Below are 12,039 nucleotides of genomic sequence, written 5' to 3' on the forward strand. Positions count from 1 at the left end.
CTCCTCCTTCTCCATTCTCCCTTTCCCACTCACACTTGCTGTAACAAATTTCTCCCTATAGCTCTGCACCTTCATTCCCCTTTCTCCTGCCTCACTAGGCCCAAAGATCTTCTTCCAGTATTAAGAGAGAAACTGCAGCAAGACTCAGAGTAGCAGCCGTGTTAGTCTGTATTCGCAAAAAGAAAAGGAGAACTTGTGGCACCTTAGAGACTAACAAATTTATTAGAGCATAAGCTTTCGTGAGCTACAGCTCACTTCATCGGATGAAGTGAGCTGTAGCTCACGAAAGCTTATGCTCTAATAAATTTGTTAGTCTCTAAGGTGCCACAAGTTCTCCTTTTCTTTTTGCAGCAAGACTGAGCTTCTCCTGCAAGCTTGATTCTTTGCACCTCAGCTGTTTAGCTGGTGTAGAGAGTCATTAGTTCCTCTGAACACCCATGCTGCAATCTATAGAAATTGCACCTGGTTGACAAGTTAGAGAGCTTCTTCTGGTGGGAGCAGGGAACAAAAATCACTAATTATTGTTGTTCCTCTTTCCTCCTGCCAAAGTAGCACAAAGTCACTTTGTGAAAGGAGGAGATCAGAATCCCTGCTGAACCATATGCTTGTCTACATGTGCATCTATCTTGGAGATTAAAATCAGTAAATCAAAGCAAGATTGGAGCAGGGGGCTGACAGCCAAAGGTTGTAAGTATCCTCCAAAAATAATACTTGGGCTATAAATATTGTTTGTTACACCTTGGATTGCCAAACACAATACTATTGTCTTGGACACAGATATCTTGCACTATTATCCTTCTGGTTTATGAACTACTGACCGGCGGCCTGCAATTAACTAAGGCAGGATGAGGCTGTGATTTATGACTGATCACAAATTCTTTTTATTAGTATTTTGGCTTATGTCCTAGGGTAGCACTTATTTTGTCTGTTACCTTGTATAGCTCTTCAGTGCCTTGGCTAGTACATGCATTGGTTATGATGTGTATTACTGATATACAAAACGTATGTTATTGCTTGTAATAAGACAGCATACCTTTAGAACAATAAAACAAGACTGAAGCAGAAAATACACACACATACTTACTTTGATTTGATTATTTAACTGCATTTGACAGCTCTCCCCAGCCTACAAGCCTCATTAAGCCTACAAATGGTTTCATATTAGCTATTATTATTTGTATTACAACAACATTTAGCGGTCCCATCTGAACTCATGGCCCCATTGAGCTAGGTGCTGTCCATATATTGCCAGCACCCCTACTTATAATTTACAACTTTAATTCAAGTTTAGTGAAGTTTTTGTTTGAGACTACAATTCTGAATAGCTTTCCTTGATGTTCCAGATGTTAAGAGGTTGGGCAGGCAGAAGGTTGGGCACTTACCATTTAACCAAACCATTTCACAATCTTTGAAAGGACTAACCTGGTCATACCAGTTAAAAGTTTTGCTTAGTGACATAACCTCATGAGAAACAGCTAGTTTTCATGGGAGCACCACCACATCATTGTGACTGAAAGATTGATAGGTGCTTAATATGAAATTAAGTCCATTCATTATCAGACTTTTGAAATAATGAAAGGGAAATAACCAACTTAAGTAAAACCAAAAAACAAACAATGCCGGTGAAATGATGAATAAATATGACCATTCTGTGCATAGCTGTAGTCAATGAATGACTGTTGAACTATATCGACATGCTTTACTTGGTGCAGGTGTTAACAAGCAATGCATTTTTATAGTTCCTGTCTTTAAAATAAAATACATCCTTTAATATAATTGTTAAAAATACTAAACACTTATATTTTTAAGTGTGATTCAGCCACTTGTCACTGAAATGTTCCATCACTAAGAAGAGTATTAAAGAATTTCTAGAACCGTTGTCCAAACAAGGAATCGTAGTAAAACAGGTGTGGGTTTTTCTGTGAACCTAAGATGGTATAAAATGGAAGATTTACAAGCTTGAAAATGTTCTTGGTAGTTTTTGTTTCTTGAACTTCATTTCCATCCAAGTTAGGGTGTATTACTAATTGCAGCAAAACACATTTAACACCATCTAGCTTTGCAATGCATGATTACCATGTCACAAGCTTTTCCATACCTAAACCTTTTCTAATATCTAATTAGTGTGCAAGTGAAACAGCAGAAAATGCAAGAGCTTAGTAGATTTGATTTTTTTTTTTGGTTATGAGAAGTGAAGTAATAGCAGAATGAGAAAAACCCACACACTCACAAAATTTGAAATGTGAAGCGTGCACAATATCACACACTTTTGAGCTAACCTGCCATAGCGTTGTGCTGCTGGCATGACCTTAATACCAGCTTGTTCAAGCCTTCTTAACTTTCTGATCTCCTCTGCATCTTTCTCTTTGCACTTGTGCACTGCAGTTTCTTTGGCACTATCTGAAGGAAACTGACCTATGGTCTCTCCTTTGTTTTGATTCAAATCTACTTGACTTTTACTGGGGTTTGTCCTGGAAGCCATGCATCCCACCTGCTCCTCTTCATGTCGTCTTGGTGCCTCACTTTGTTCTTCTTCTATGGTTTCAGGGTGGTTTTTGCTATTGAGTTATACAAGGTAGTTTACTGTACAGTACACTGCATTCTTTATACATTTTGCTTGATACTAACATTTCAAACAATATTTTGATGAATGGCACAGAAGCTTAATCATACTATCTAGTGCAGGCTATTCTGAAACCAAATTAAAACAAAACACCTGATGTAAAATCGGGAAATCTTAGAGCACATTTATGTACTAAACTAAATTTATGTAACTGATGCACAATAGATTTATTTTCAAAATTCAAGAACAGAAAGAAGGTAACTATTTTGACTAATATATATCACATAAAGACTTTTATTCACTGAAATGAAGCATCTCTTGAAAACTGACTCACCATCAAGGACCACATTGGAGCAACAAACTATACTTTTGACAGTTATTTTAATATTTAAATGTGGCATTTAAATAAACCAATATTTTGTCAAACACTTCAGTTTTAAACAGTTAATGTGTACTGCAACACTAAATAATTCACAGCCAACATTGTACTGCACAGTGAACAACACTGATGTCAGGATAATTACCCAAGTCTTGTATTACCTGACTTTCCACTCATGAGACTATTGCTCTTCTGTTGTTTGAAACAATAGGGTAAAAATCTATCAGTTAGTTCTAAGAAAGATCTATTTCACCCATTTTACAAAGCACTGTGTACTTTTAAAGGTCATGACTTGTTAAAGGTTAAAAAATAACATCACTGGAGGGACAAAGCCTTACCGGAAAGGCTTCTCTCCTCCAAGTGGTGAAGTAGCAGTACTCCAGCTCTTCCGGTACTCCTCTCGTTCAGCTTTCTTTTTCCGAAGAGGAGCTGGTATATAGGCAGTCTGGTTACTCTTGTTCGGGAGATACTGGTTAAAAGGCACAACTGATTTAGGTTCGCCATACGACGTCCGCCTTGCAGACATATCATCTTTTTTCACGTCTGGCATCTTTCGGTGTGGCAAGTCAGACTCAGAGTCACTGCCTCTCCCTATTGAGAAATAAGAAAAAAAAGGTAATTTTACCCTAACTTCCAAAATGAAAACAAAATCCTTACTTACTTACTTAAAAATACAACAGTATTTTATAATAATGGGCCAAAATACTAGAGTTTACTACAGCATCTTCAGACATTTCTCTACAAATTATTATTTTTTTAATAAGGAAGACAACCCCTGTTGAAATAACACTTGCCATAGAAACTTCAAACACACACAGCTAGTTATAGTGGATTTATATTCCTATTTTAAATCAATCAGTGAAATACTGGCCACACTCCCTATAGTGGTAACAAATAGAAGTCTATTCCAGTGGCCTACCTTCTGCAGCCAAAAAAACAAAATTAATCTAATTCAAGAAAAAGTTCACAGCAAGTTACATTTTCAAAGGCTTGATCAGTTGCCCAAAGTGATGGGTCAGTTTTACACCAGTATCCAATGATATAACCCAGCGGTATAAACCCAAACTCAAGTTTACCTGACCTCAAGCTTGATCCTGGGTCTGCCACATCCCAACCCTAACCACAAGGCTACTGGTTATTCTGGGGCCAGGTTCAGTGCGGGGTCTGTGTCTCTCTCACTCTAATCCATCCTGGACCTGAGACACCCTTCCTGCTGAAAGTTTCAATGAAACTGGCATGTTCCAACAATAATTTTCAGTATTGACAAATCTGCATTTTTCAACAAATGAATGTTATGCCAAAAAACTCCCAACCAGCTCTACTTTCTACAGGAATAGGCACGTGCTATCTCTTTTCAGAATTATGCTAGGCCAGTTTAGATGCCCACAGGCTAGGCATGACTTTGGGCAATTGTAAAGCAAGAGACTCAGGGCATGTCTACACTGCAGCCCTAAGTGAACCTATGTTAGGTCAACTTACAGCCACTGCAGTAGTTACTGTGGTGGATGATGTCCACATTTCCCTTCTTCTGTTGGTGGTGTGCATCCTCACCAGGAGCGCTTATACCAACTGAAGAGGGGCAGTGTGGGGGGCTGAGAGTCCTCTACGTAGGCCCCCGCCCTTGGTTTATCACCTCACTGCTCCTGGCTGGGAGTGGAGGGGGCAGCTGCCCGGGCTTCTTGCCTCCCTGATCAGGGAGTGGGGAGCCTCTGGGCAGCAGCCCAGCTGGGAGCAGGGGACAGCCCGGCTCTAGAGGCCCAGTTTTCTTGAAAAGACAGCCAACAGCCAATGTAAATAATGCAGTGTCTACACAGACACTGCATCACCCTAACTGCACCAACATAAGCCCTACACCTTTCATGGAGGTGGTGTTATTATGTCGGTGTAGTAAGGCACTTAAATCGGTGGAACAGGGCTGTAATGCAGGGGTGGGCAAACTTTTTGGCCCAAGGGCCACATCTGGGAATAGAAATTGTATGGCAGGCCATGAATGCTCACAAAATTGGGGTTGGGGTGCGGGAGGGAGTGAGAGCTCTGATTGGGGTTGTGAGCTCTGGGGTGGGGCTGGGGATGAGGAGTTTGGGGTGTAGGAGGGTGCTTTGGGCTAGGACCGAGGAGTTCAGAGGGCGGGAGAGGGGCCAGGGCTGGGGTAGAGGGTTGGGGTGCGGGAAAGGTTGCAGGCTCCGCCTGGGGGTGTGGGCTCTGGGGTGGGGCTGGAGATGAGGAGTTTGGGATACAGAAGGGTGCTCTGGCCTAGGATCGAGGAGTTCAGAGGGCAGGAGGTGGATCAGAGCTGGGGCCAGGGGTTGGGGCATGGGGAGAGGCTCAGGGGTGCAGGCTCCAGGTGGCACTTACTTCAAGTGGCTCCTGGAAGCAGCGGCATGTCCCTTCTCCGGCTCCTACGCAGAGGCACGGCCAGGCAGCTCTGCACTCTGCCCCATCCACAGGCACCGCCCCTGCAGCTCCCATTGGAACGCCAGCGGGGGTCATTGGAGCAGGTAGGAGCCAGAGCAGGGCCATGCTGCTGCTTCCAGGAGCCACATGGAGCGTCCCCCAACCCTGCTGTCCGGCTGTAGCACCAGAGCAAGGCAAGCCCCAGATCCCACACCTCAGCAAGAGCTCGAGGGCTGGTTTAAAATGTCCCGTGGGCTGTAGTTTGCCCACCCCTGCTGCAGTCTGTACATGGACATAATTAAGTCAACATAAGTTGTCTTATGTCGACCTAACTGTAGTGTAGATCAGGCTTCAGGTAATTTAATCCTCCACTGGCTCTTGGGTCAATTACTTCAGTACAAAAGAACAGGAGCAGAAACTTAAGTCAAAGAGAAAAGGGTAAGGAGATAGAGAATTTGGAAATAGGAGAGAAAGAAGGGAAAGGCAGAAATGGATGGGTCAGAATAATAGATAGCTTGGGGGATATTTTTCGGTGAAGAATGGGAACAAGCAGTGGAAAAATCAGAGCTTTGGGGGTATGGGAAGAGACGAGAAGAAACAACAATGTTAAACAAAGGTGGGTGGCTGTTGTTGTGAATTAAACCTACCAATTCACTTTGCTGGTATTAATGACCCCTTTTTTAAAAATCACATTTGCAGACAACACTAAGTTAACAAGATTTTAATGGCAAGAGTTCTCCTAGAAAACAAAAGAATCACAAACACCAACACAACTATTATTTATAAGAGCGTTCACAGTAGAATTACTGTCAGTCATCTGGAAAAGCTCTTTCATAGCCAAACATCAGACTATTGGCAAAATTATGTGCATTTACTACAGGGAACAGAAACAAAAACTCACACAATTTAGGTAAACTATCACACTATATTTGCATAATCTAGCTCAACAATTAAGAAGAACAAAGTAATAAAAATCATGAGAAGCTTGTGATAATTCAAAGAGAAAAGAGGGTTAAGTATGTCAGGAATGCTGTCTGCAAGGGACAGTTAATCCTTCTGCAATGCCGAATGTGTTTGCTTGGAGATGAACGAGGAAAGGGGAAGAGACCAGAGTCAGGAAGGACCATTAGACACACTACCGGAATCAGCCAGTCAGCTGCATTCACCACATGCTTTTTTGCCTGGTGTTTTTTGCATTGGGCAGTTTTAGGTTCGTGGGAATTAGCATATGAATGCTGGCTAGTGACATATTAATGGTGCATTAGCATTTATCAGCATGACACGTGGGGACATGGCCATGGAATCCTAAATGTCAGAGTGGTGCTGAGTCTTTGACAACTGCTTTATTTTTAGGTTGAGCAGGGCCACAACACAGGAATCAGCAGAGGAGGAGGTGCTTCCGTGCTTACTCTTATGCCATAACTCTAATTTTACTCCAGTGGCTGGTTCTGTCCTGCATGCAGATGAGTCCTGAAAAAACAGATCCTGACCCACCAGCAGAGATGCATGATGGCAGAAAGAATGCAAGCAATTCCTCCACATCCTCTCCTTGGTTGCTTCTAGGACTGCGGGTCCAGGTCTACAAGCATCACCATGTCTAGGTGACAGCATGTCAGGAGACAAAGGGCTTGTTTAACTTTCAATGATTTTTCCTGTCAGTTGTTTTGAGCTTAAATCTGCAATAAGCACTCAGCCTTGACCCCTATTTATAAAATTAATTTGCAGTCATCTTTGTGCTTTCTAGGAGCCCAAGATAGGAGCAAGGAGCAGCCTGACCAGTATTCCCTGCTCCTACTGACATATAAAGCAGTGGTTCAAGAGACCTCTCTAGCTGCATGAAGGGAACTGAGGGGAACAAGCAGCATGTCTAGTGCCACAGATGGCCAGGTAAGGGATTTGATTTATTTGTGTGCAAGGGGTAGCTGTACTCTTATGTCTGTCTATAGTTCTACTATAAAATTTAAAAGACTGCTAAATATTCTTCTCTGTTTCTTCTTGCAGAGTCTAGTGCCTGGGTGAGGACATCAAGTCAACGCCCAAATGGAGATGCTAACCATAGGCCCTGTTAGTGCAACTGCTTACTGGTTCTAGTTAACATGTTTTAATGATGTAAGAACTGACTGCCGGCTTTAACCAGCACAGAGTTCCCAATACCACAGGGAATCTCAGCTGGCCAGTTAGGGTCAGAACCAGTTTCTTTTGTGCTGCCCAAGAGGAGTAAAGGGGCTGGATCCTACCTCAGAATCTGCCCCCTCCCCTTTTCTATAAACTAACATTATTATTTTTAATAGTGAGGATGATTGAATAGAAACGATGGATTTGGAGAACATAATATCCAGGCAATTACATCATGCTTATCACACAAGTAACTGAGCAGCTAGCCTTGTGAGGAAGGCTGAAGGAAATGCATTTCTGTCCTAGAAGCTTTGAGCTGGAATCAGGCTTAAGACAAGCTCTAAGTCTACTTCCTAGAAGACACTTGCGCATATTCACAGTATCCCATACTGATACAACTGGACACATACAAAGAGCAAAGACTGAAGCAGCAGCCATGCTGAAGGTCAAGAGCTGCATGCCCTGGCTGAGGGGTGTGTGCGCGCGTGCAAGGACAACTATCAAGTCACTCAGTTTCTTAAATGCTGAATACCTTGCCAAGAATTGCCATAACTGTATTTTCATAAGACTGCACTTCAAAACTCTCCTAGGTATCAACAATTTCCAAGAGGTTTCCTTTTTCTCTTAGACGACCAGTTTATTTGAAAAAATCAAATGCCATATAATATTCCCCTTCTTTTGCTTTCTTAGTTCTTGCTTCAGCCTAGCTTATGAGCTGATGTGTGTCTGCATACTGTGTCTGCTACCCTGTAACACAGAGAAACACCATATCATAAATTAACTTGTATGGTATATCTCATTTTACTATACTACATTATAGTAACTGAGGTAGACTTCAAATAAATTGCTGGCAAAATTATCTAAAGACCCTAGAAACAAAAATCTGTATTCAAAGAAAGTTTCTTTTACCAATTCACAGGAGACATCATGATTCAAAAATTGCATCCAGCTTTTGAATGGCTGCCTTTGCACTGAAAGCACTGGGGGACACATTCAATGTTTTGCATGCATCTTGTTGTGACCAAAACTTACCATCGCTGCTTCCTCTGAGCACTACATCTGGAGACGGTGTCTGCTGTGAGCGGGAACCAAATGAATCCAGACTGTCAAAGGAATCATCTCTGCCGTGGCGAGGCGGGGAAAGGGAATCGCTGCGTTCAGAGTCCCAACAATCAATATAACCACTGTCACGAATGTTGCGTTTGGGGCTCTCAATGTCTTCGGTTTCCTACATGGAAATACAGATGGTACCTCTTCAAAAAAAGTCAGTGACACAAAAATGAGATCCACTATGCATCTGAGTGCAAAGTATCTTTCTAATGCACTAAAATCTCTTCCCTCAATCATAGCTTTTTTTTTGCTTTCAAATCAAAAGCATGAGATTGCAATAAAACCTCATTTCATACTAATTAAGAGGAACACACATGCTTTGGATTAATATAGTTATTTGAAATACAGTTCCAATAGGCAGGTTAATAAAACTATCAACATTTAAATAAACCTGAAATTTGACTTGTCTTCCATAGTCCATAGCACACTGGCAAAGGCATTATAAATTTGACCTCATGGCTGAGTTGGGGATAAGCTCACTATTCTCCAGATTAATTCCCCCAATCTATCTATTGTATCTGGTTGGGACACCAGCAGGCAGCATTTGTTGTTGCCGCCTCAGCTCGGCAAAATAATGAAGCAGTGTGTCCCAGCCTCCCTGTACCTTGAAGAGAAATTCCTGTTATGAAAGAGGGATGTCTTTCTAAAGCAATCAGCAATGAAAAATATTCAAAATGCTTTTCCTGATGCCTCAGAAGAATTCAGTCGTGCTCTTTACTCTTTGCCAGCTCCTGGCTCTGGGGGATATAAAAGCACTTGTAGTTGACCCACATGTTCAGAGCAGTGAGAACAATGGTTGTCTTTGACAGCCCAGTGATTATAAATTCTTTCCAGAGCAAGCAGCACATACTAAAACTCTGAAACTCCAGCAGAGGGAAAGGTCAATGGAAGCCATCCTCACCCTTGCATTATAATAAATCCCTTGTTTCAGCCAGTTTCTTAACATTAATTACAATAGCACAGGCTGAGAAAAGCAAAAATAACTACCCCTCTTACTCAAAAGATAAACCTCTGTTTTTTTTCTTCGCCAGACTGTCACTGAAAAACTCAAGAGATGTGGCTGACATCATCAGACTGACATTTTTCAATCTGAAAAGATTGGAATGTGAAACTTTTTCCTGACACACTTAAATATTAATTTTAAACTTTCCAATTAAAAAAACAACACCTATGGGCTACAGATAGTTGGAGCTCGATAACTGAGTGGAGAGTAGCTCCCACTGCCCTCTACAGCTACTGTTGTCATTATTAGTATTGTCAGTGATCAGATCAATCAACATCATGGTACAATAAAGTCAACAACCTCCTTAGCAAAGGAGAATTATGGCAAAAAAGAGCAGCTGAGAAAGGGAGCATCATAATATCAATCAAAAAGTTAAATATTCAAAGGGAGCGGCTCAGAGGGAAAAGGAAAGATTAGAAACTTGTGTCTTGTAGACTTTCCAAGAAGAAGACTTAATTAGAGCCACTAAATAACTTGCTGCCAAAATACCACAGTATGTCCAGCACCAAAGGTTCCTTAAGGCCAAGCAAAATCACAGTAATGCCAATAGTCACAGAATACACAAACTGGGATTATACACCAATGTTGTTTTATTTTTTAATTTAAAATATGTTGACAAGTAGTAATTTAATTCTATGTGTTTTTCCTCCCTTATCCCTTGTTTAGGAATGGTATACATCTATATCTCTATATACACACACACACACACACACACACACTCACTCACACACACAGTTCAATATATACCATACTCTGTCTGGTATATATCTATATCTCTATATTAAGTATATAGCTTTAAGAACAAAGATTACATCCTTTCAAAATCCTCTTTGCCCTTTTCTTCAAAACTATCTGAAATCTTTTCCAAATCCAGATTCAGAAAAAAAACTCCCCATCTCTACAGACCAATCATCTATATTCAATCCTCTGGCAGACTTCCATTTTCTTAAAATAATATGTTTGAAAGTCATGGAAATGATCAATAGCAAGAGGGATAGAAATCAGATGAACTATTCAAAAGTACAGGCTGAAAAAAACATTCTTCAACTGTTTCATGCTTTAAAATCCTGAATGAAGTGTGAATGAACGGATTCCAAAATTCCCTATTTTAGTAACCTGTTAACTTTAATTTAGTTTACTTTTTAATTACTGGTGGCTACAGGTGAAAGTAGGGAAGTGTGCAAGAGATGGCACAACAGACTGTAGTAATTCTTTTGTAAACATGTACTATTTAGCCTTCCCGTTGGCACCTCATTTACCCAAGATTACTGTTACTGGCTATGACAGAGACTTCCTCCAATTTTGAGTGTTTGTTATGTACTGAATAGAAACCACTCTAAGTATCATTTACATCTGTACTGTGACACTTTTTGAAAAGATAATCCCATAGTATACCATAATGCACTGGTCTATCATGCCCATCTGGTAAAAATCAATGTATAACCTTGCAGTAGTAAAAGTAGATACAACTGCCAAATTTAAAACCTATTTCCCAGCCACTTTTATATATTCCTTTTCAAACTATTGAATATATTCAAAGTGCACTGTGGATTAATGGTTTAAATTTTTCAGATTGAAAAATGGATGAGTGTGCAGTAAAGTAGATTAAAAGAAATAAAATTAAAAACAATGAATAAAGTTAAAAAAGGATTTCAATGGAGGTACTACTAGCACATAGTGAAATGTCACTTGTTGTCAATGCTATTACTAAATTCAATGGAACTGTGCCAATGTAACCCTTCATTTATAAAGAAGTGCTCTCACCATCCAGCCTAAGTTAAAGCAATGGAGTGCTGCACAACATAGTTAAAATGTTCTAAATTACAACAAACCTCTTAAAATTCAACCACAAAATAACTCCAGGAGAATTGATATGGGGCATAAAGGAGGAGTGGGAAGGCAAGGTAAGAAATATAGGAGTAGCAACAGTCATAATAATATCATCCAACTAATATCGTTGTTTACTACACTGAAAAGTTTATGACGATAGAAACATTCAACTATTAGGAGACTCCCTTCATTGGCTCCCCCTCCTCCACCGCAGCAAATTCAAGTTTCTTGTTCTTGTCTTTGACCTACTGAATTCCACCCTCTCCCTCCTTATCGTCTCTGTGATGAAGTTGAGGATTTTTGTAGTGTTTTACATGAATAGCGTGTGTGTGCCTCAATTTCCCTGTGTGCCGCATGTTTAACAAGGTGGTGGGAGAGGGTTTGTTGTTGCAGGGAACCAGGTGTAACCTCGCCTAGCAGCTGGGACCCCCAGACAACGGCCTGGAGACAGGGAATCCTAACAACTGGTGACTAAGAGGTCCACCCCAGCTTGGCAGTCAGCTGGTTCTGGCCAGTGCAAGGACAAAGGGCTGAGGAGAGAGGACCCCGGTGACCTGACCAACCAGTTCCAGCCAGAGGGGAACAAAGGACGGAAGAGAGAGGGCCCTAGTGACCTGTTTATCTGGGACAGAACACAAGGGACAG

General features: G+C 41.1%; 1 protein-coding gene across 11 annotated transcripts in view; it reads right to left on the reverse strand.

Annotated features, from left to right (window-relative positions):
• The window catches only part of LIMCH1 (LIM and calponin homology domains 1), a 305,875-nt gene that overhangs the window by 98,195 nt on the left and 195,641 nt on the right, over positions 1 to 12,039 (reverse strand). For 10 of the 11 annotated variants that reach the window (XM_038400177.2, XM_038400184.2, XM_038400172.2 and 7 more), the window contains exons 7-8: positions 8,484 to 8,679; positions 3,281 to 3,533 (exon numbers count right to left, since the gene is read on the reverse strand). In XM_038400177.2, the coding sequence (XP_038256105.1) occupies positions 3,281 to 3,533; positions 8,484 to 8,679 (449 nt within the window). Of the gene's footprint in view, positions 1 to 2,279; positions 2,559 to 3,280; positions 3,534 to 8,483; positions 8,680 to 12,039 lie in introns of all 11 variants that reach the window. The other variant, XM_043513925.1, reaches the window with a different exon arrangement.

Source organism: Dermochelys coriacea, chromosome 4 (assembly GCF_009764565.3).
Source record: "Dermochelys coriacea isolate rDerCor1 chromosome 4, rDerCor1.pri.v4, whole genome shotgun sequence".
Lineage (NCBI taxonomy): Eukaryota > Metazoa > Chordata > Testudines > Dermochelyidae > Dermochelys > Dermochelys coriacea.